Source organism: Branchiostoma lanceolatum, chromosome 16 (assembly GCF_035083965.1).
Source record: "Branchiostoma lanceolatum isolate klBraLanc5 chromosome 16, klBraLanc5.hap2, whole genome shotgun sequence".
Classification (NCBI taxonomy): domain Eukaryota; kingdom Metazoa; phylum Chordata; class Leptocardii; order Amphioxiformes; family Branchiostomatidae; genus Branchiostoma; species Branchiostoma lanceolatum.
The window spans coordinates 6,104,990-6,129,206 of record NC_089737.1 but is presented as its reverse complement, the minus strand read 5'-3'; the positions used below and the strand labels follow the sequence as shown (position 1 = coordinate 6,129,206).

Genomic DNA, 24,217 nt, shown 5'->3' with positions numbered 1-24,217 from the left:
TCATATAGTGAACGTCAGGGTCACAGGTGAAGAGAATTAAGTCTCCAAGCAGATCCAACGGTTGCAAAGACCGTATCCAACTGACAGAGGAAGTTTTTATTGCAACCGAAGTGCAGATTAGCAGGGAATAGCTAAGTCTACAGCTACAATGATTAAACACAAAACAAACATGAGTTACTCTTGTCTTTATTTCTAGTACATGTATTTACTGATCTCTATCTTTTCAACTTGACAAGAAGATCTACATTTTGTGTATGAAGAAAACTCAAGATAACCTATTGTTTTACATATATCTAAGTACTGTACATTATATAAATTGCAATACAGCTTGGACCCACCTATAATATGTTAGAACAAGTCTCTGTGTAAAGTTAAAGAAGACCAGTCTACAACTTTTACACTTTGAACATTATACAGCTGTTTTCTTCAAATAACATGCTAATGTCGGCAATAACCACCGAATGTCAATGACTAAAATATCTCTCGATTTCATCTCTCAAAATCAAAATTAGTGGCCAAAAAAATCATCTAATACCATCTAACATCACCTTATACTGTTGATCAAACAATGTTCAGGAATTCCAGTTACATATATTCCATGCAGTTCAAGCTATGAATGCATTCAATTTTCATAGAATCATATAAGAATTAATGCGCTACAATGCTGCCAAGGATTTTACATATATGGCATTCTTGTGATACGTATCTGATAGGACAAATAAACAAAAGTAATATTTACGTTTGTGAAGGTAAGACATCCAGGTAAACAATTTATAAAGAGAATTCAAATTCTACAACTGGATAAGAATGCGGAGATTTATTTCCGGACGTTTCGAGTAACATCCATCACTCTTCTTCAGCGTCACTAAAATGAACTAGCAGAACTAACCAGTACTTATTTACAATAACTAGAAAACCCGGTTTTACATGGCAAATCACACAAAAGTACTATTTGTATCTAAGTCCCTTGAATTGGATTTTATTCATTGAGCGTGCAAACAGCACAGCCTTAACTTACAATATACATACATGTATTCACCTTTCTTCATAGTTCAAATAATAGTGATAGTGTATTTCTTCCTAAAAGTCTTTTAAAGTATGATAAATGAAACAAGTTTTAAGTTTCCTGTGAGTCACTACATGCCCAGAGCCTTCTGGGTAACATTACCCAGCAGCCTCCACTCCCTTCTGCAGCATCTGAAGCATGATGGGATAGATTGGGGCGAACTCCTTGCCTTGCCTTGCTCTGACCGTCTGAACGTACGCTTCTAGTGTTCCTTTGAGGAAGTGCAGCCTTTCTTTTTCGCTCTGATGTTCGTCCAACCATTGCGAATACTGTGGAATGGTCCATCTGGTTACCTCGTAAGGGGATTTGAGTTCGGGGGGACCGCGGGAAAATAGATAATGAAGAGCAGCGCTGTACGGAATGACCTCGCCCAGGGCGGAACTGGACGCAACGTGATCCGTGCTCTGGAACAGGAGAGGTCGGAGAGCTCGCAGGAGCCGGTACGGTTTTCCCAGGTCGGATATACGGCGGCAGAATGGAGTGAGCGCCGACTCGACCTGAGCGAAATCTGCAGCCAATCTCATCTTGCCTCCCTCTCCAAGAGGTCGTATCAGTCCGGCGTGGCGTACAAACAGTTCTACCGTACGGCACGCAACTGGCTGCAGGCTTTCCATCACAAACTCTCGGCACTCGAATTTGGGTACGCAGTCCGTCCCGACACGAGCGATGAAGTCCTGCAGTTCCCGCATGAAGCCAGAACTGGACGCATCCGGCGCGCCGCCATCTTGGACCGGCCCGGAAAAGTCTTCACGATGCATGGACAGGATGATTGCTTCAATGGACTTGGAGATGGACTTCAGCATCGGTTCTAGCGAACTGTTCATGAGGGCAGCAATCCCTTTCAGGGCGTTTTGTATGGTCTGTGTAGCGGGAGGGGGAAGTGTGGTGACTGTTGCCAGTACCTTGCTAACAGACTGGTGCAGCTGGTACAGCGAGTTCACGACGGCGATGTTCGGATTCTGGCCGGTCGTGATCATCGTGATGTCTTCGTCGTTGGACAGCAGCTGTTCCGATTTTGCGCAGTACAGCTGTAGCGTCTTGGCCACGTTTTTGGCGACCACGATACTCAGCCCGATGTCGACACTTGCAACATTCAGCTCGCTCGATATCGCCTTGGTGATCCCATCAAGCTCATCGTGGGAAGGCGTACTTGTAGCGCTGGACGGGAAAACGAGGTTGATCGGGTCGAAGAGACGTGACAGCGAGCGAGAAAGGTACGCGTGCTCGAACGGAGACAGCGTTGTACGCAGGGCTTGTTCCGGGTCAAACTTTGCTGCTTCATGTCCATCATCTGTGTCATCGTTTTCAGCGCTCTCCACAATTCCCAGCAAGCCTTCACCCTGAAAATGATACAAAAATAGCTCAGTTACTGAAAAACAGTTACTGTACAATGCAAAGCAGCAGGTTACTGTGACAAATGAACAGTATTGTTAGGAGGGGCATGCTAACATACAAGACAAGCTAAAATACAACAACACAAATAGGAAAAACAGAATAATTCAGTTCTAATGGAATGTGATGTACTGGAAATATGAAGAAATGACTTATTATACCTAGGCTGCGATATGTACAACGTAGTGCAATTTATCCTCCTAAAACTCCTCAGGAGTTTTCCAATCACAACAATGTAATTTGTTGGCTCTCCGATTGAAAAACATAATGGACAAACAGCCCAAGGACAAGGTTTATGCCTTGGTGTACTCAGTTTTATGGAGTAAGTTTTCCTCATTGTCCTTTGCTTTTACGATGTCTGCTTGCTATATTTTCACCTTTAAATGTTTGAGAACCAACGAAATAAGTTGGTGTGGCCTTAGCGACTCTCCCTGACAATATACAATGAGCTCTTTCTATGTGACTTTTAACAAATCTAGTCACACTGCTTTCTGCAATAGGAGAGTATGTAAAAGATGCCCAAACCTGTGCCTCCTCCGCGGCCGCCATGTTAGCTCGGTACTGCTGCATTCTCTTCCACAGGTCGTTATACAGTCGTAACAGCTTCGGGTACTCCCCTAGAACAAACGGGTCAGTCGCAGGTCAAGAAATGTGGATGGACATCATTTATCTATTTCCTGGCAAATATTACAACTTGCAATACATTACACTGACATTCAGGCAGCTTTGCATATAAGTACCAGTGAGTATCGAACTCGGGAGCTATTGATTCCGAGTTCAACGCTCTGACCGTTACGCCGCCTTGGTAGATCATATTCATAGGATGTTGTACGCTTCTTGCACACAGCCATATGATATTTCATTTGCCAACATTTTGGTATTCTGTTATAACCTCCTCATGTCCACAATACGAAAGATTAGGACAGTTGGACGACAGGATTAGGAAGGAGAGGATGTGAGTCAGAATGAAATAAAGATGGTTCCTCGGCCACTGCAAATGTTGTGTGTCTGTCCTCACTTCATATAGAAGTCCGAGATATCTCTCCTTAACGCTACATACACGTACCTTCAAATGCCTGTTTGAGAAAGGTCGATGTGTCCGCCACCTGAGCGAACTCCTGGGTCAGGATGTGGGTGATCGCCTTCCAGAAGGAGTGCATGATGGGAGGTTTGCCGTCCTTCCGCAGCTCGTCCATGAAGCACACGTGGGTCACGGGGTCGCGCTTCTTTGACAGAACCGTCTGGAGGTGCTGGACCTGGAAATACAGAATATTTAAGTCTTCCAATTTTCTTAAAACTCCACCATTAAAAGCACGAGAAATGTGTTGCTTTTTTGCCTCCATATACTACATGATCGAGGTTTTGTTTTCAGAATATCTGTATGTTATATTCTTGTGTGTCCATAGTTAATTGAATACGCTGTCAGCAGAAGTGAGTAAGAAGAGGGTGTCCCTACAAAGGACGTCGCCAGTCTTGTAGATGCATAAGATGGACCTGAAAGTGTATGACAGAAAATTCAAGCCTCCAGACTTTTTTCTTACTGTAAATTTATCTATTTTTGCATGGATTTAATTTTGCAAAGGGAGTTTTTATAACATTTCAAGTTTGCAGCCGAAACAAAACTGTTCCACAAAAACACGTATTTACAACTTGTCATAATTTTGCAGTGCCTCTCTTCGAAGTGACTAAAACCACTGCAAATATTTCAAGATTTACAGTGTTTTTTAAAAACCAACAGAAATACAAATGAAAACAATACAAAAGTTACTCATGAATAACTTTTGTATTCTGTACATTTCAAGCAACTGGATAGAATTTGTAAACTTAAAACTGTCAAACAATTCATGATCAGATAGCATCCACCAGAAATGTTTCTTTTCTAAATTTATTTCTCTTGGTTTGATAGGACTAGGTTCAGATCTGACCCTCCACACCTGGCCCTGAATGGGTGGTACCAGCACCCACCTTTATAGACAGATGAGGAGATACACAATACCTGTGAGCAGGCAGCGTAGATATGGTCCATGAGTTTCTCCAGGTTTGTCCACAGGGTGGCCCTGAACATGGCCGTGTTCCCCATGGCCGGCATGGCTGCACGTCCTGCAAATGGAGAAGAAGTTACAATCTATGAATTTCACTCCCTAGAAAACCATTCTATCTATTCTATCCTGGAAAACTACATGTATCATAATCTAGATCTTGAACCATTGTTCATGAATTTTTCATCTTTAATGTAGTGAAATCTTTATCTTTAATGTAATGACAAAAATTCTTAGCTAGTATGATAAACAGTGAACTATAACATTATATTGTCTGAAGTACTGTAACTGAAACGTCAGATGAGCGAAACGTGGGATTCAAACCCCCAACCTTCTGGTCCAAAAGTATAAGGTTTCTAACCACTAATCCTTCTGAAGTATCTTTAGGTGACCAACCCTTTATACATGTAGCACACATGAACTTTCAACAGAATTCAACCAACAACATATGCATGCCACTTTCTTTTCAAAAAGATTGGAAAAATTGTCTTAACAGTGTAAGTTATAGAGAATCTATAAACAAAATTTATACTAGTAAACAGAAAATCTTGTATGTACGTAACAGTCTGTATAGCTGATATACCGTATTTTCTCGATTAAAGTACGCACCCCCGATTTGGGGTTACTTCCAGACAAATTTGCAGAACTGAAACGTAAAGTGAAAACCCCGAATAAAGTACGCACCCCTTCTCCACTGATCTTGAACAAATTTTGAACAGGATAAATTCAAATTTATGGGTTCCTCCAAGTATCTTCAGGTCATTTTTCTTATATCAAGGACTTCTACATAATGCCATTCCTTATATTCATTAAAGATTCTCTTATTCACTCTGCCAGCATCGTCTTTGCAAACTTGAGGATTGCCTACGACAAGTTACAAATTTGCAAGTATTTAGCCATGCATTGTTGCAGCGCAGCTGGGTTACTGGTTTGATTAAGCAAGGGCTTGAGGTCCTTTTTAAATTTGTCCGGGCAATTACCTCAAATAAAGTACGCACCCTGACTTTACCAATGACTTGTGGTGCCTTTTGAAATGTTTAAAAAGTGCGTACTTTATTCGAGACAATACGGGTATTGAGCAAAAAAACAGAGTGACATAATCAACTGCAGATTGTAGAAAAAAGCTTTGGATGAATACAAAAGAAATTCTTACCTAGAAAATATTTGAAACATCCTAAACAGAGACGGAAGCCAAATTCTTGTGTAATCTAAGTGTCTCAGTGTCTATATTCTTAAGGGGCATCATTCACATCCTTAAGTGAAAAGGAAAGTCCTTAGACTTTCATGAGAACCACACAATTCAAGGAAGGAAAAGTCAATGTTTTTCTTTTAATTCCTGAAGAGACTTGGTTACAGCATGCAAACAGGTTTAGCCTAGAACATAGCTTCCTTAGTATGAGGGCTGTTTATCAAGTATTTCACATTACTCACTTCTGGTCACTGTAGGAGACTGCATTTCACTGACATGTTTGTTAAAAACATCTGTATAGATCAGATGCTTATTTTTTTCATTGACAGAGGTAAAGTGAGAATGATAGTGGAACTAGGAGTGGTCACCTGGGCCCAGAACACACTGTTTGGTCATTTTTTATTTTTTTTACAAATTTCCAATAGACACAGAGAAATGCAGCTACTTTGTTTCAGAAGACTTCAAAAGTGTGCTACAATATTAAATAACCACAGGTGGGTCATGCAAAACATTTATTCCAATACCATTAAAATGGGACACTGTCATCTATAAACCTACTCCAATGTCTCAACTATCAAAGATTTCTGTTTTAAATGCTTATATTGTTAAGTCAGACATCAAGTCAAGGGACACAGGATTGGACACTAATACAGATGAAAGGTAAAGGTAGTCCCATAGCCTTTTTGAGGCCGTAAGGGCAGTGGGTTGTTAACCACTGTGTCTAGGGCCTGCTATTGGAAGGCAGAACCTATCCCTCTCCTTCCACTGCCTCTTACCTCCCCAACAAGACATTTTTACACCTGGTGGAGTGAGGAAAGTTGTGTAAAATGTTTTTTCCACCATCTAGGATGGAATATCAGGATTCAAACCCGTGAATTCTCGCATCTGCTAGCCTATCTACTTGGCCATTCGACGCCACAAGTATCTATGAGTGCATGCGCGCTTGAGAAGACTTGTACATGTAATATACATGTATGTCTATGCCACTTGATCTAAAAAATGAAATTCTATATCATATGTATGCAAGATCTGCATCATATCGGAAATTTCTTTCCTTTCTAAATCCCAACTACCTGTGAGCAGTACCAGGTTTTGTGACAGAACAATTCACACATCCATTTTCCATCTACGTTTCATCACAACAAGGAGGTTTCAAATATGAAATTCTTAAATTGGTCACTGGAAGCCCATCTCTATACTACTGCAAAACTAGTAATAAAGAGCCTTTGAACATGGTTTTGTATCTTATACATGTAGTTCCTTGATTGCAAACACAACATAATCTTTTATGTTCCAATTTCTAAGGAGGGCTTAAGTTACAGTGACTTCTTGATTTGCAACAAGTTCTAGCCACATTGTTTTACATCTGAATGGCATAACAACAATAATGTCCATTACAATTAAAGATTTTCGGACTCATCATTTTCAAAATCATTGTCCAAGTTAGATGTCGTACATTGAATTAAGTTTGTACCAGCTAAATGAAAACCACTACGATTCTTTACTTCTATCCTTTTCAGTTTTTTCTTTTTCTTTTGTAGAATCTGGTGCCTTTGTAGATAAATCAATGGCTTTCTGTTCTTCCTTCTTCTCTGCCTTGGGATTAGAATCATCTTGAGAAGACGTGGGGTTCTCTCCTCCAGTTGGCTGTGACCTTTGACCCTCCCCATGATCCTCTGGTTCTGGTTCCTGGTAGCCCAGCCCAACATGGCGCCTGGCTTTACCTGACCAATCAGAAGAGAGTATTATAGCACAGGTCAGTTCAAATTTGCATGCTTTCACTCTGATAACACTCAATAGTTATTTTGTCTCATTATTCTCTTTCAAGATCCACTCTCTTAGCACGAAAGTGTTGCATAAGGCCTTGGAAAAAATTTTTTTCAACCTTTATTTAACCTTGAAAGTATGCAAAAACACACATTAAATCGGCCGAGGCCGTTTTTCAAGAGTTCAAGAGAGGAGGTCAGGGGTCCTTTCAACCTATCATCGGAAAATAGAACATAAATTGTTATACAAAGATAACGTTACAATCAGCATTCCATAATCATATTAAGATAAGTCAACGATATAACATCATTTCCATATTCGGTAATCATAGTCAGTTCATAGTTACTCGTCGCAACATATTTTTAATGCTTTGTTTCCGAAAGTTCATTACGGAACTGATACAAATTAAGGCCGAAAGTGATCCAACAAATACAGTTACAATTATGCAGGGTATCGACATGAAGGGGATTTAGCTATAGGTTTGGTGGGTCTGTTTATATGATTTTTTTGTGTTGCAACAGAAATGAGAACATGTTCGAAACAGATTTTTCAATGTTTTCATCATTCAGGTGTCAGATCAAAAACTCTATGTCCCTTGTCAATGGTGAACCCCCAAAAAGGCTAGGGTTGGAAACAGAATATTTTTTCCTTGGTCTAAGGCCACACCAATTTAATTTCTTGGTTACCGGATCTTAAAAAAAAATGCTACATTCCAAAATCAACATGAAAACAGAATCTCAGAGGAAAGTTTGTACTTTGGTGCACACAGTTTCAGGGTGTGAACAGGGTCAGGTGCAAGTTTTCACCCCAGCCTTCTGTTTTCATGATTTTTTGTGCTAAAATCTAAAACAAAATCTGTTAACCAATAAATCAAATTGGTGTGGCCAAAGGGTTTCACCATAAAGAGGATAAACTGACCTGTAAGTTTGCTTTCCAGTCCCTGTTGGAACTGATGCTCTAAGTCCTGCTGTACATGCTGCTCCTCCTCACCTAGGGCAGAACATACAATCTGCATTGTACATATGCATGGGAGCAATACCTACATCTATGTCATGCCTGGGCCTGATACGGGTGTTCTGGACCGTGTGATAACTATCCGGATCACATAGGGTTCCAGAGTGTTATCACACATTTCGAATGCATTTCGGGTGCGCCAGTTGCGCCGCCGTCGGAAATTCGAATACCGGATTTCAGAGATTAGAATCAATGCTGTTACAGTTTTGTGTTCGAGGACACAAAACTCCCTCAACTTCTGGCACATTCCTCATTGAAATGTGTGTTTTCTCGGGTGGGTATGGCCAAGGTATGACATAAATAAAATACAACATGTTGTATTCTGCATCACCCTCGGTCCCAGCCCTCCCGCGGGTTGGATTGCCCTCCGGCCTATCCTGCCCGCGGTCGGGCTGGTACCTCGGGTGATACGGAATACCCCGTGTTGTATTCTATATGTACAATCTACATGCACATGCAGGAGAAAACATACAATCTACACAATACATTGTATGCACAGGGGTAAACTATAGAATCTACATACATGTATGCACATTGGCAAAACATACAATCTAGACTACATATATTTGCACTGGTGACAAAAATGCAATCTACATATGCACAGGGGCAAAACTACAATCTATATTTTGTATATATGCACATATATATATATATATATATATATATATATATATATATATATATGTATATGTATATATATATACAATCTACTTCTACATCCAGTTGTACATGTGTGTACAAAAATGCACTGGTATGTCAATCCATTTCAGCTTACAGCCATATGGCATACTTTTCCTAGCTACATGGTAACTTTTAAGTTTGCTGTGTTTTTCAACATCTATTATAAGTTACAGTAAATCTATTTGATGCAAAGGTTATACTGTTGAATGCGTTATACTAATTGCAGTCCAGTGTAACATAAAAGGATGCAACTCACCACTACGGGAGTGAACTGGGAGTTTCTGGCTTTGTCCAATGTGGATCTTGCCGTGGTGTTCTTTCTGAAGAAAGTGAAATATAGAAACAAACAGTCAAAGGTCAATAATAATACCAGGGCCTAATATCCAACATCAGAGATTTATACACATCTACAACTAAAAAAGGGAGGAGTCCTTCAATATTCCGATGGGATGTTAAGCCATAGGTCCTATATTTGATTTTGAGGATAATTTGGCGTTAGGAAGGGCATCCAGCCATGAAAATTCTTGCTACAAAAAAGACTTGCACTTTGATGAGGAGTTCTGGAGCTCCCCCATCCATGTGCAAGCACGTCCAACCCCCATATGATGAGGAAAGACGTAAAATTAGAGAGAGAAAGAGAGAGAGAGAGAGAGAGAGAGAGAGAGAGAGAGAGAGAGAGAGAGAGAGAGAGAGAGAGAGAGAGAGAGAGAGAAAGGAGAGCCACACTTTGAGTTTGAGCAAGGTGAAGAGACCGATATACATGTAACATGTTACTTATAAGTTATAGATAGTTATAGTTAGTTATAGAAAAGAGTAGGGGTCCTTCCCGGTGTGAATGCACTCTCAGTCTGTACTCTCTGGCATGTTACATCTCAAGCCTCGAGTCCATGTGACTCATTGTGAGTGATAAAAACAAACAGACAGACAGACACAACAATCCAAACTACTCACCCTCTTGCTGGCGCCCATCAACCTGAGGAACTTCTGTTTCCGTTGGTCGTCGCCCAGGTCCGCAGACTCCCAGCGATTGGCTGAGTGGATGTCCACTGACTACACAGGAACAAATGTGGATTGTAGCATAATAAAATAATACATAAGGGTCATGTCTGTCACCCCTCTATCCACGGGGTAATCTCCAAGCAGATCCACACCGGGCTGATTGGACCCTCTCTGGCTGACTGGACTTTCTCTGGCTAGCATATACGATTTTCGCGCCCGGTGTGGATCTGCTTGGAGATTATAGTTTCTTCTCCTACTATAGTAGTGTCCTTTAGTTTAGGTTCTTTTTTCAGCCAGTACAGGGTTCTAACTAGCTTGAATTTCTTTCTCACCATCCTAATTCCCATTGACAAAATATCCTACAAAGAGTCTCCTTTTTTCCATCACCTAGTACAAATTTCTATCAATTCATTTCAAATTTTGACATTGTCTTTACTCATAAATTTTGACAGAATGGCAGATGGAATGATGGGTGCTGGCTTGAATTAATTTACACCTTGATAAGTCATAAGCTAGTTCGGAGTTGTTACTAACCATGTGCAGTGTCAAAGGTGAAGGCCGCCGAGACGTGAACAAAACCCGGCGGGGCGTTGTTATGCAAATCAAGACAATGTCGAGACGAGCACTGTTTTCAAGCCGGGGGCCTTCACCTTTGACACTGCACATGCGTTGTAGCAACTCCGGACTAGCTTATTTGATCTGATAATCAAAATATCAATTAGTAATATAATCTGCTAGGGTCATTTTGTCTACAATAACAACAAACATCTCAGCTTAAAATTTGCAGACATGACAATATAATTTTTGGTGATGCTCTACTTGTGAGTGTAACGTTAATTCTAAAACTCTGTTACTAGATTAGGTTACACTTCGTTAGATATCCACTTGCAATTTCTGGGGCTTAAGTGTTTCACCGGACCTGAAATCAAGTTCGCAACATAACGTTTACATGCACTTTAGCTACAACTAACGTTTACATGCATGTTTTTAGTGTGTCGACATTCTATCATGTGGAGCAAAGTATCGCATGAGGGACCCACCCATGCAGCAACCCACATGCACAATTATGAAATGGTTCAGGAAATTGACCTACCATACATTTGTTTAGAAATCATTATATAGTATAAAACGGGGTAATTTTGAGTGGGCATGGAGTGACCATGCCCCCCTCCCCCATAGCTACATGTCTGTTCCAAATTTCTCCATTTTTATTGTCGTGAAAATCTCACCTCTGAGGGCGCCGCTTGTCTTTTTTCGCCCCTTCTGTCATCATTTGGCGTTTCAGAACTCATGTTGGGTTACGTGTTTACTTGATAGGGGTCAAAGTTTGCACCAAAGATGAAGAAAAACCTGATTTTCCACTTGTGCAGCTACATGACCCGACTCACGTCCACCATCTTTGTTTTTTTTCACGATGGAAGATACCACTGGGCTTCTCAAAAAAGGGTAACTAAATATCAAAGATAATACTTATCCACGCAAATAGCCAATAATTTAAAAATCAAATATACAATAACATACTTTCATCCGCTCAATATCTTAGTGGCATCATTCAGATATATTTCTGATTAAATGACCTATGTTATTTCACAAGTGGACTCTACCAGCACAAGATTGGAAGATGGTTCAGCAGCGACACCGTGCAGAATTGCTTCGTATTACAGGGGATGTTTCCAATGCAAGCATTGACTCCCAAGGGGACCATACCATTAATCTTACCTTGCTGCCTATTAGAGGTGAAGGATAATGTGTATCTGTAATGTGTGATAGCATGTTGCTTTGTTACAATTTTCTTTTACTGCCAAGCACACCAAGTCACCCCTACACTTCTCTATTAAGTGTGTTGGGCTCTTTTACATGCAGAGGTTTAAATGCTCGAGACTCCCCAAAACAAATGCAACCCGTTTTCAGAATGTGTTTGTCATAGATTCGAACTCCCAACCTGTAAATCAGTGGAATTTGACTCATATAATGAACTTCTGGGTCATAGGTGTAGGGAATAGCTAGTCAACAGCTACAATGATTAAACACAAAACAAACATGAGGCACTCTTGTCTTTATTTCTACTACATGTATTTACAGATCTCTATCTTTTCAACTTGACAAGATGATCTACATTTTGTGTATGAAGAAAACTCTACACTCAAGATAATTGTTTTACATATATCTAAGTACTGTACATTATATAAATTACAATGCAGCACTGCTTGAACCCACCTACAATATATCAGAACAAGTCTTTCTCTCTGTGTAAAGTTAAACAAGACCAGTCTACACTTTTTAAACTTTGAATATCATACAGCTATTTTTTCCCATAACCTGTTATTATGTCAGTAATAGCCACTGAATGTTAGACAAAGTCAATGACTAAAATTATAAGCTGTACAGATATTACACAACATCTGTGGCAAAACAATTACATGTATCTAATACCATCTACCACCTTATAGTATGCTGTAGGAATTCCAGCAAAGCTATATTCCATGCAGCTATGAATGCATCCAATTCTCAAAGAATCAAATGAAAATTAGTGCATTACAATGCTGATAAGTCTTTTACAGATATAGCATTCATGTGATACATATCTGAAAGGACGCATAAATAATTACAATTTGTGTCTAATCCCTTTTATCACATTTTTGTTGCATTACAAACAACACAACCTTACTTACAATGTATATGCATGAATTCAGCTTTACTGCCTAGTTCAAATAATAGTGTGATAATATATCTCTTCCTAAAAGTCTTTTTAAGTATGATAAATGAAACAAGTTTTAGGTTTCCTGTGAGTCACTACATGCCCAGAGCCTTCTGGGTAACATTACCCAGCAGCCTCCACTCCCTTCTGCAGCATCTGAAGCATGATGGGATAGATTGGGGCAAACTCCTTGCCTTGCCTTGCCCTGACTGCCTGAACGTACGCTTCTAGTGTTCCTTTGAGGAAGTGCAGCCTTTCTTTTTCGCTCGGATGTTCGTCCAGCCACTGCGAATACTGTGGAATGGTCCATCTGGTCACCTCGTAAGGGGATTTCAGTTCGGGGGGACCGCGGGAAAATAGACAATGAAGAGCAGCGCTGTATGGAATGACCTCGCCCAGGGCGGAACTGGACGCAACGTGGTCCGTGCTCTGGAACAGGAGAGGTCGGAGAGCTCGCAGGAGCCGGTATGGTTTTCCCAGGTCGGATATACGGCGGCAGAATGGAGTGAGCGCCGACTCGACCTGAGCGAAATCCGCAGCCAATCTCATCTTCCCTCCCTCTCCCAGAGGTCGTATCAGTCCGGCGTGGCGTACAAACAGTTCCACCGTACGGCACGCGACTGGCTGCAGGCTTTCCATGACGAACTCTCGGCACTCGAATTTGGGTACGCAGTCCGTCCCAACACGAGCGATGAAGTCCTGCAGTTCCCGCATGAAGCCCGAACTGGACGCATCCGGCGCGCCGCCATCTTGGACCGGACCGGAAAAGTCTTCGCGATGCATGGACAGTATGATTGCCTCGATGGACTTGGAGATGGACTTGAGCATGGGTTCTAGCGAACTGTTCATTAGGGCAGCAATCCCTTTCAAGGCGTTTTGTATGGTCTGTGTAGCGGGAGGGGGGAGTGTGGTGACTGTAGCCAGTACCTTGCTAACAGACTGGTGCAGCTGGTACAGCGAGTTCACGACGGCGATGTTCGGATTCTGGCCGGTCGTGATCATCGTGATGTCTTCGTCGTTGGACAGCAGCTGTTCCGACTTCGCGCAGTACAGCTGTAGCGTCTTGGCCACGTTTTTGGCGACCACGATACTCAGCCCGATGTCGACACTTGCAACATTCAGCTCGCTCGATATCGCCTTGGTGATCCCGTCAAGCTCCTCGTGCGAGGGCGTACTTGTAGCGCTGGACGGGAAAACGAGGTTGATCGGGTCGAAGAGTCGTGACAGCGAGCGAGAAAGGTATGCGTGCTCGAACGGAGACAGCGTAGTACGCAGGGCTTGTTCCGGGTCGAACTTTGCCGCCTCCTGTCCATCATCTATGTCGTCGTTTTCAGCGCTTTCCACAATTCCCAGCAAGCCTTCACCCTGAAAAATGATACAAAAATATCTTAGTTACTGAATATCAGTTACTGTATCATTGCAAAGCAGCAGGTTACTGTGACAAATGAACAGTACTGTTATGAGGGACATGCTAACATACAAGCCAAGCTAAAATGCAACAACACAAATAGGAAAAACAGAATAATTCAGTCCTAATGGAATGTGATGTACTGGAAATATGAAAAATTACTTATTATACCTAGGCTGTGATATGTACAACGTAGTGCAATTTATCCTCCTAAAACTGCTTAGGAGTTTTCAAATCACAACAATGTAATTTGTTGTCTCTCCGATTGAAAAACATAATGGACAAACAGCCCAAGGACAAGGTTTATGCCTTGGTGTACTCAGTTTTATGGAGTAAGTTTTCCTCATTGTCCTTTGCTTTTGCGATGTCTGCTTGCTATATATTTTCACCTTCAAATGTTTGAGAGGCAACGGAAAAAATTGGTGTGGCCTTAGCGACTCTCCCTGACAAATACAAAGAGCTCTTTCTAGGTGACTTTTAACAAATCTACTAGTAGTCACACTGCTTTCTGCACTAGGAGTGTCATGTGTCAAAGTTGCCCAAACCTGTGCCTCCTCCGCGGCCGCCATGTTAGCTCGGTACTGTTGCATCCTCTTCCACAGGTCGTTATACAGTCGTAACAGCTTCGGGTACTCCCCTAGAACACACGGGTCAGTCGCAGGTCATGAAATGTGGAAGGATATCATTTATCTATATACTGGCAAATGTTACAACTTGCAATACATTACACTGACATTCAGGCAGCTTTGCATATTTTCTAAAGTGACTGTCATTATAGGTACAACAAATACATAGCAGCTACATGTAATCACCGAATGACAAATTAAAGAATTTCTACTTAAATCTCGGAAAATCAGTCGCACTATCCAATCAAACTTCTCGTTAAAAATCCTTGGAGTACATGAATGGATACATTACAAACATATACTTAGGATAAAATAGTTTATGTACTTGACCTTAAATTTGTTCGGATGTTAGGTCAAGGTGAAAAAAAGAAGACAAGGTCAAAGATGTTTCGGTGTCCGTCATTTCATGTTACTATCAAGTAAAAGTCTTTAAGGTGGTATAGAAACCTTATTTTCCAATCAGCAATGTAAAAAAAAAAAAATTAGCGGTTCTCAGTCAAATGTGCTAGATGTCGGCACATCGGCAACCAAATCCGCAGTGTGTTTTTTGGCACACAGTTTGACAGATTAGCCGAATAGGCTCGGTGGGCGTCACTTTGCCGTCCGGAAAGGTAATGTAAAGTGCCTTTCCCGAGGGCACAACGTCGGGGCCTCAGGTGAGTATCGAACTCGGGACCGATTGATTCCGAGTTCAACGCTCTAACCGTCACGCCACGCCGACGTCACTATCAGCAATGTAACGATCAGCTTGGTAGATCATATTCATATTAGGATGTTGTACGCGTCTTGCACACAGCCATATGATATTTCATTTGCCAACATTCCGGTATTCTGTTATAACCTCCTCACATACACAATCGTAAGATAAGGACAGTAGGACGACAGGATTAGGAAGGGAAGGATGTGAGTGTGGAATAAAGATGGTTCCTCGACCACGGCAAATCTTGTGTCTATCCTCTCTTCATACCTAAGTCAGGGATATCTCTCCTTAACGCTACATACTAGGGGTGGGTACCGGTACCGTGTACCGGTACAAAACTGGTATTTTCTTATGGACCGATCCAAAAAAAACGGTCCAGGGAAAATCAGTGGACCCGCCTATGGACCAATTAGAAAATTCACAGTACCAGACTACCAGCAGGCGGTCACATAACCGGTCTAAGAAAATACAAAATAGCAGATTTAACGAGTCATGGTTGCCCTTTTCGAAGACGTTAGTAGTGAATCATTTGCAGATGAGTCAACAGACGGCTAGTGCACATTAGTGTACACCAAGAATAATCATATTATTCTAATATACAATTTGAACATAATTTGTAGGACTCACAGAGACCTTTACTTGTGTCTTGCTCTCCAAAATATGATGTACTGCGACATACCTGGACCTGACTCTCTGGACCTTGACCCACCCCTACTACATACACGTACCTTCAAACGCCTGTTTGAGAAAGGTTGAGGTGTCGGCCACCTGAGCGAACTCCTGGGTCAGGATGTGGGTGATCGCCTTCCAGAAGGAGTGCATGATGGGAGGTTTGCCGTCCTTCCGCAGCTCGTCCATGAAGCACACGTGGGTCACGGGGTCGCGCTTCTTAGACAGAACCGTCTGGAGGTGCTGGACCTGGAAATACAACAGGAAATTCAAGCCTCCAGAATTTTTTCTTATTGTAGATTTATCTATGCTTGCAGTGGAGTGAAAAGAAGGCTTTTGTTATGTTTTATATTCATAATGACAAAAACAAACCTTTGCACTGTCATGCAGTGCCTATCTAAAATGGAAAAAAAAGCATGGCAAATATTTCAAGATTTAAGGTATTTCAAAACCACCAAAATAACAAAAACACAAATGTACACAATTTACAAAAGTTTCTCAAGCAACTGGATACATTTTATAAACTGTCTGACATTTCAGATAGCATCCACCAGAAATGTTTCAGGTCTTTTTTAAATTTCTAAATTTATTTCTATTTGTTTCCTATGACTAGGTTCAGGGTCTGGCTTGATACTCTAGGATCAAGAGCTGGTCCTGACTGTGCTGTACCAGTGTTAGAGTAGCTTAGTGCACTAGTCTAAGAGAGGTCTGTACTCAAGGCTTGCCTGGTGAGAAGTGATCTGGACAGATGGATGTCTATCCGCTTTATTGATACTACGCTCGTTCTCATTTAAATGTGCACATTTTGTAATCTCCGTTACCGTTAGAAGTAAGACGTTTCTGACATTAAGATATGCCACATATAAGGTACGAAACTGCCGTTTTTAAAAGCTAGAAAAGTTTCAAGTCGTCATAAAAACTACAGTTTGACATCTTATATGTGGCATATCCTAACAGTGTTCTCGCCAGCCTGAAATTTTTACCCGTCATTTCAATTTTGCTTCGGGGAAGAACATATCGAGCGCCAAAGGCGCGAGGCGTCGCGCCGGAGGCGTGACCATTCTAGGGGGGTCCGGGGAAATTTTGAGATCTAGACCCTCTGAAACGCTATTTCCTACATTTTGAGGGGCAAATTTCCTGGTAGAATAAGCTTAGTTTACTGACATCTCTTTATGTGAAAAATTACACAAGGGTTTCAGGCTCAATTTTTTGGGGGAGGCGTGCCGGGTCATCGCGGAAATATCGAATGTTCACAACTTCACACACAAGCTACACTTCTATGTTGTATACGATCGGCAAAGAAAAGAAAATTTAGCACAACAAAACTTTATTACGTATCAGCTACGTCCTACAAAAAATGCACACAGAATAAGTCGGCAAAAATAAAACACAACTTTTCAACACTTGCTCCGTATGCACCCTGTAATTATTGAACATAATGAGGAACTTGACACCCTACTTTGAGAAAGAACGTAATAAAGACGTCCATTTTTTTGTCTCATGTTTTCCGCGGTTAATTTCTCCGGTAACTGCACTGAATGTGTTCAAAAGTGATCGATTCAAGCCTTCCAACAGCCACTTCGTCGTGCGATCCTTGCGATTCCCGCCATTCCCCTAACATCTCGCAAATTCACGCTTAGCTGAAATCTCGCGAGTAGCGAGAGTCGCATGTCATTGGTCGTTTTTCTTGACGCGCGGGGACGTGCGCTGTGATTGGTGGTTTACAATATCCTACGCCTGTTTACCATTTCTTGCGGGAAGAAATCGCATGTAAATCAGCCGCCGCGGCTTCAAACTTTAATACTGTTTACACAGATTACAGAAAGCCTGATAGCTATAGGAGTATTTCTGAATTTTAAGGCTTCTTTGATGACAATAACTGACGGTGAACCGAGAGGGACAAAACAGAAATAAACGTCAGCCTGATGCGACCGGCTGTAGTGGGGAGGGCGGCGCATGACGCCGAGTTTTCGGCGGCCACCAAATATTACTATGGGCAACCACCACGGCGCTCTCTGTGTGTTGCTGGGGTTGTCGCCAGCCGAGGCATTAGAAATGATCTAGATTGCCCTCGTCACGAACTTCCGCTGATCCTCTGGAGTTTTTTTAAATTCTAAGCTCTGTCTAAACTTGGTCTAAATATCTTTACACACCGATTTTTGTCCATTAAAAATGACGGGTTGGGCAAAAATTTCGTCCGTCATGAGCGACAAAAACCCGTCAAATGACGGGAGGACGGGCGCTGGCGAGAACACTGTATCCTAATGCCAGGAACGTCTTATTTCAATCGGAAACGGAGATTACAAAATGTGTACATTTAAATGAGAACGAGCAACTAATCGGTTACAGATGTCAGACTGGTGTCTCTGTCTTAGGACTGCCCGTGGATATCTTCCTGTTGTTATAACTAGCACATCTTCCAACATCTAGATGTGCTCTACATCAGTACCCACCCCTACAGACATACCTGTGAGCATGCAGCGTAGATATGGTCCATGAGTTTCTCCAGGTTAGTCCACAGGGTGGCCCTGAACATGGCTGTGTTCCCCATGGCGGGCATTGCTGCACGTCCTGCAAATGGAGAAGAAGTTACAATCTATCAATTTCACTCCCTAGAAAACCATTATATCTATTCTATCCTGGAAAACTACATGTACCATAATCTAGATCTTGAACCATTGTTCATTAATTTTTTCATCTTTAATGTAGTAAAATCTTTATCTTTAACGTAATGACAAAAATTCTTTGCTTTTTCAAACAAGTATGATAAACAGTGAACTATAACATTATATTGTCCGAAGTACTGTAACTGAAAAGTCAGATGGGCGAAACGTGGGATTCAAACCCTCAACCTTCTGGTCCAAAAGTATAGGATTTCTAACCACTAATCCTTCTGAAGTATCTTTAGGTGACTGATCCTTTATACAGGTAGCACACATGAATTTTCAACAGAATTCAACCGACAACATGTGCATGTCACTTTCTTTTCAAAACGATTGGAAAAATTGTCTTAACAGTGTAAGTTACAGAGACTCTATATACAAAATTTATACTAGTAAACAGAAAATCTTGTATGTCTGTATCTGTATAGCTGATATACTGTAACGGCACTTAAACATAACACACTAACTAAAGTAAAACAACAGCTGACAATGTTAACAATCCAAGTCTCCCATACCTGGCCCCCCAGTCTTCCTGCCCTGTTCTGCGGGTTGTTGTGAGAGCGTGGCGATGTCCAGAGCCTTCCTGACCTCCGTCTGTAAGGTGTCCCTGCGCTGGGTCACCACGCCGTCCACCCGCGCCCACAGACACCCTAGGTTATGGAACACCTGCAGGGCTGTGGCCACCTGGACATGGTAAAAACAATGTTTGCAGGTGACAAAAATGTGTACTTAAAACAAGCCCTTCTTGAGTTATTCCCTTTCAAGTCTGAAGCAAAACCTGCTCCTGTAGTTCAAGAAAAAGCTGCCAGGGGGCCCAAATCTATACCACTTACTCTCTGTCCAAAGAGCTATATACCACTCAAAAATCAGTTCCATAGCATGTCCAGAACACAAGATATCCAAACAGGAAGTTCCGCTGTAGTACCGTAATAAGACATGTGAAGGGTGATCAATATGCCTCATCCAGAAATACAGTGCAACACTCAAATTTCAGGCCACAGTTATATAACCGTATGATCATGAACCCTTCTGTTGTTTTTCATCCCTCTGAATTTTCATTGTTAAATCTGTCATTCTGAGTCTACAAAAATACATTGTCATCAATGTCATGTCATCCAGCTATTTTGTTTAGGGGGGGACGGATGGGTTAAATTTTGTTCATCTCAACAAGAAAATTTCCAGCCCTGATTGAAACCCACAGGGAAAGAGATGCAAGGAATGCCGCAAGACGAACCTCTTGCTGACCATTGAAAGGGACAATCAAACAGTAACCAAAGCTGGAAGAATGCAATGAGACTGGCTGTTGACCATTGATAATAATGTTTTTTATTGGTCAGAAATTACCCACAATGGCAGCCTTTCTAGCGCTGAATTGATGCAGTGTATTACAGGTTTCACACAATACACATTACATAATATCTTATCCACACTTGAAATTTTGTGGAACTGTCGCAAGGGTCTGGGCGGCTGCCATTCAGCGCCACCAGGTGACCACAATACGACCTTCCCCAACCGAAGTCAGGTACCCATTCACACCTGGGTGGAGTGAGGAAAGTCGTGTAAAGTGCCTTTCCCAAGGGCACAAGATCAGTGACATGACAGGATTTGAACTCGGGACCTCTTGGTTCTGAGTCGAACGCTCTGCCGTTGTGCCACATGACCCCAAGACCAAGCCTGCTGGGACACTCTAACTGCCTTATGTGTGTGACAAAACACATGCTCCTAAGCCTAAGTCTGAGTCACCCTCTTACCTGCATCTGGTTGTGAGACTGCATTCCCTGCTCCAGCATGGCTCTAGTCTGCTCCTCCACATCTCTCCTGGCTCTCTCTATAAACAGTCTGTCCTGCTCAATGGCTTCTATACCTAACAAAGAGAAATGGTAAAAGGCATGACAAAATAAAGCAATGCTTGCTGACAAGAGTTGCAGTGTTTAAATCTGTACTTTGTGTTTTATGCACCAATGAATAGGACCTTGCCAACTCCACAAAGAAAGTAGTAGCTCCTCTGCAGCAATTACATGTGCATCAGTTACACTTAAATTTCAGCAACATCTGTATAACGTTGAAACATGTATATCAATAGACTCTACGGGTTGCCATATTTGACCTTATCTCCGTAGCCGACTCCCTTCAAACATTTGACTCTATTTGGCCAATTTTTACTATTTTCCCAGCGACCCGTGGAGACTGGTAGAGTCTATATATCAATATCAAAGTAAGAGCATGATAGAGCTCATAATGTCCGTTTTAGTGTCTCTGTATAATATCTCTTTTTACTGACTAACATGTATTCTATAACAAAAAAGATTAAGTATTGACATACCAGTAAGATCAGCTCCCTTCATGAGATAGTCTAGTTCGTCAAGACTCTGCGCAGCCTTGGTGATCTCCCGTGCCCCGCCCTGGAGCTGTGTCTGCAGCCGACGGCTCAGGTACAGGATCCGGATTATCCTCCGTAACAGATCACAGGCAGCCTGGGATGGAGGGAAGAAATGAGAGGTTAGCTAGAGGATCTGGATTATCTTCCGCAGGAGATCACAAGCAGTCTGGGATGGAGGGAAGAAATGAGAGGTAAGTTAGAGGATCAGGATTATCCTCCGCAGGAGATCACAGGCAGCCTGGAGGGATGGAAGAAATGAGAGGTAAGTTAGAGGATCAGGATTATCCTCCGCAGGAGATCACAGGCAGCCTGGGATGGAGAGAAGAAATGAGAGGTGAGTTAGAGGATCTGGGTTATACTCCGCAGGAGATCACAGGCAGCCTGGGATGGAGGGAAGAAATGAGAGGTGAGTTAGAGGATCTGGGTTATACTCCGCAGGAGGTCACAGGCAGCCTGGGGATGGAAAGATCCCATCTCTGATTCTAAATTCTAATTACAGATAACCACTAAACTCAAGCGTTGTAAGGTGGTGATTTAAGCACTGTAAATTCATTCAATTTCATGTTCTTATTTTATGGTAGGACTAGGAGGGAAAAGGAGCAAGAGGTTTTTGTGGCGTTTGAAATTTGCAAGTTAAACAATTTTGTAGTACAGTTCTGTAAAGGCATATTCACGGCAGAGAGGTCACCGAAGAAAACCGAAAATGAAACCACCACAAAAGTTTCAAGATTTACTGTAATTATTTTACAACTTAAGTTTATGGTCTCATGCCTGTATTACTCCGTGTGTAGATGCCCAATGAGTGTGGGCTAAAAAATAATTGGGCCCCAAATGCAGGTGTTTAAGTCGGTGATAATTTGCCTTTGATCGATCCCACTTGATATTAACAAACATCTGAGGTGAAAGCTTGTTTATGTCTGACAGGATAAGGCAGGAAAGTTTCGGCATCCAAGCGATTGTCGGACGTACACGCTATTTACACCTGAGTACTGTGGTCGGGCTCTCTCGGCACCAGATAGCCTATTGCAGCTGGTAGGTGACTGCAGTTATAAATGCCATTTGATATCGTTATCCAGGTTATATATTTTGGTGATATTTTTTTATTGTCTAAAGACCCTGTGTGCTTGCAATAGAAAGTGAAACAACTCCGGAAACGGCCATAAAAGGTTCGTGTTTTAACGTTATGTCCAATGGGCTGGCCTAATCGGCCTGCAAGACCTAATCATAGAGCTGAACCTTACCTGTAGCCTTGCGAGCTGCGCGGTCCGTGAGGTGATCTTGTTGCAGGGGTCGGCGATCTTGGTGCGGATGCGGTCCACGGCGGCCTGCAGGTTGGTGATGCGGGTCTGCATCATCTGTAACACGCCCTCCAGGGACTCGATCCCCGTCGCCTGGACCAGCAGGTCCTCATGGCGCGCTACAACCTGGGGTGGGAGGGGGGTTTTGTAGCAGAATATGAATGGTTTATTTCACAAGTTGAAATAATGCTCAACAGTGTCAGTCAACAGACTGAATTGGTGTTGTAACATTTAAGGTTACATTAAAATCTGTTCACGTGATTAAACAATTAGATATGATATACACGGTATAGTGGTCCGCAACATCAGCTTGGCTGCCTGGCGCTCCACTATATGTATTGTCTTGTTGCAATTTTTAATAAAGAATAAAGAATACACGGTACAAAACACATCGCCCATTAACACCATTGACTCTTTACGACAATATTTATAATATGTAATAGATTATCAATATAGAAGATTTTTAAAAATGTACATTATGCAGACATACACAACATTGGCATAATAAATTTTTTTGACATTTATGTGTCCATTCCAAGTCACCGAGATAGGGTGTTGTTATCATTTACAATACATCTCTGAATTCCGACAATCTATCATAACGTTACATATGAAAGCTATGCAGTTCTTACAGTTTAAAAGAGAAGTCATCAGGAAACAAACATGAAGAGAAGAAACGAAACAGCGAAAGATCGTCCACGCCCCCCTCCCCCTTACCTGGCTATGCAGTTCCCTGTCTAACAGGTTGATTCCTTCGTTCAGTTTTGCCAGCTGCTGAGAAATCGCTATGCCGTGATGAAGAACGTCATTTGCGTGGGTCTTTGCGTCAAATTCTCCTCGAAGAAACGGACGAAAGACCTCATCTTCCTCAAGTTTTCTCAAAAGGGCCAGGTCGGACTGTTCTTGGACGGCCATGTTGGCACTTTTCCCGTCAACCTGTTTCTTCACTACGTGTCAAAGGCGTCACCAAGCGGATTAAAACAGAATGGCATGATAGTAATATTTCCAATACGATTTTACATTGTATATTTAAAAGCGCCCCCTAGCAGCTAGAAAAATAAATGCTCCAGCATCATTGGCTAAGCCCGAGGCAATGCTAAATTCAACCAATCAGAAGAGATATTAGAAAAATCTAATGGTTATGATCAGAAATCCATTCGGCTTACCCATTGGTCATCACTCAGCAGCTAATCAACAATTACCACTAGGATACATTCAGGTTACTTGTGTTATATTCCCGCAGAACAAACATTAGCCTACACCGATTGGTCAATTTATTTTAGTTGACCAATCAGCATCGACATAACAAAGTTGACTTCTTAGTTGCACTTCTGCTTTATTCCGCTAAATAACAGTGGCGTCCTTGTACCGCGGCGAATTCGAGGTGACTTGAAATGAATAACAGACGATACGCACGGCTGTTTTTAACAAACCAGAAGTCTAATAGTGTTATGAATTGGTAAACGTGTGGCGCTGTTGCTTCCAGATCTCTTAGAAGTGTCAAAATGATGCTGACAACGCTACAACTCAATATGGGGTTTGATCCAAGGTTAAATTACTACGGTAAAATATTGTGTGTGTTACCTGTCAGATCCTGTCACTGTCATTTGAGTAAATTCAATTACCCG

The 24,217-nt window shown here is 41.9% G+C and overlaps 2 protein-coding genes across 3 annotated transcripts; both read right to left on the bottom strand.

The window, feature by feature from the left end:
• Nucleotides 1-170: 170 nt before the first annotated feature.
• LOC136422303 (conserved oligomeric Golgi complex subunit 5-like) lies at nucleotides 171-23,562 on the bottom strand. Of its 2 annotated transcripts, none has more exons than XM_066409977.1 (9): nucleotides 23,307-23,562; nucleotides 22,533-22,715; nucleotides 21,235-21,385; nucleotides 20,663-20,775; nucleotides 19,427-19,595; nucleotides 4,455-4,558; nucleotides 3,525-3,714; nucleotides 2,984-3,075; nucleotides 171-2,406 (listed from the first exon to the last, which is right to left on the bottom strand). In XM_066409977.1, exons 1-9 carry the CDS (start codon nucleotides 23,502-23,504, stop codon nucleotides 1,165-1,167), a joined length of 2,442 nt encoding a protein of 813 aa, XP_066266074.1. In that variant the 5' UTR covers nucleotides 23,505-23,562; the 3' UTR covers nucleotides 171-1,164. The 2 variants fall into 2 exon arrangements, with proteins under 2 accessions (XP_066266074.1, XP_066266073.1); XM_066409976.1 differs by lacking the exons at nucleotides 171-2,406; nucleotides 2,984-3,075; nucleotides 3,525-3,714; nucleotides 4,455-4,558 and adding exons at nucleotides 12,189-14,210; nucleotides 14,799-14,890; nucleotides 16,308-16,497; nucleotides 18,716-18,819 and having other exon boundaries at nucleotides 23,307-23,558.
• On the bottom strand, nucleotides 5,807-11,576 carry LOC136422304 (small acidic protein-like). Its single transcript, XM_066409979.1, has 5 exons — nucleotides 11,377-11,576; nucleotides 10,100-10,198; nucleotides 9,405-9,468; nucleotides 8,372-8,443; nucleotides 5,807-7,410 (listed from the first exon to the last, which is right to left on the bottom strand). Exons 1-5 carry the CDS (start codon nucleotides 11,437-11,439, stop codon nucleotides 7,178-7,180), a joined length of 531 nt encoding a protein of 176 aa, XP_066266076.1. The 5' UTR covers nucleotides 11,440-11,576; the 3' UTR covers nucleotides 5,807-7,177.
• Nucleotides 23,563-24,217: the final 655 nt, after the last annotated feature.

Coding starts and splice junctions, on each gene's coding strand:
- LOC136422304 (XM_066409979.1), bottom strand. CDS start 11,439: ATGAGTTCTGAAACGCCAAATGATGACAGAAGGGGCGAAAAAAGACAA. Junction 9,469..10,099: donor TGATGGGCGCCAGCAAGAGG/GTGAGTAGTTTG, acceptor CACTTTCTTCAG/AAAGAACACCACGGCAAGAT. Junction 7,411..8,371: donor ACTGGAAAGCAAACTTACAG/GTCAGTTTATCC, acceptor CTGATTGGTCAG/GTAAAGCCAGGCGCCATGTT.
- LOC136422303 (XM_066409977.1), bottom strand. CDS start 23,504: ATGGCCGTCCAAGAACAGTCCGACCTGGCCCTTTTGAGAAAACTTGAG. Junction 22,716..23,306: donor ACAGGGAACTGCATAGCCAG/GTAAGGGGGAGG, acceptor CTCCCACCCCAG/GTTGTAGCGCGCCATGAGGA. Junction 21,386..22,532: donor CGCAGCTCGCAAGGCTACAG/GTAAGGTTCAGC, acceptor CCTCCATCCCAG/GCTGCCTGTGATCTGTTACG.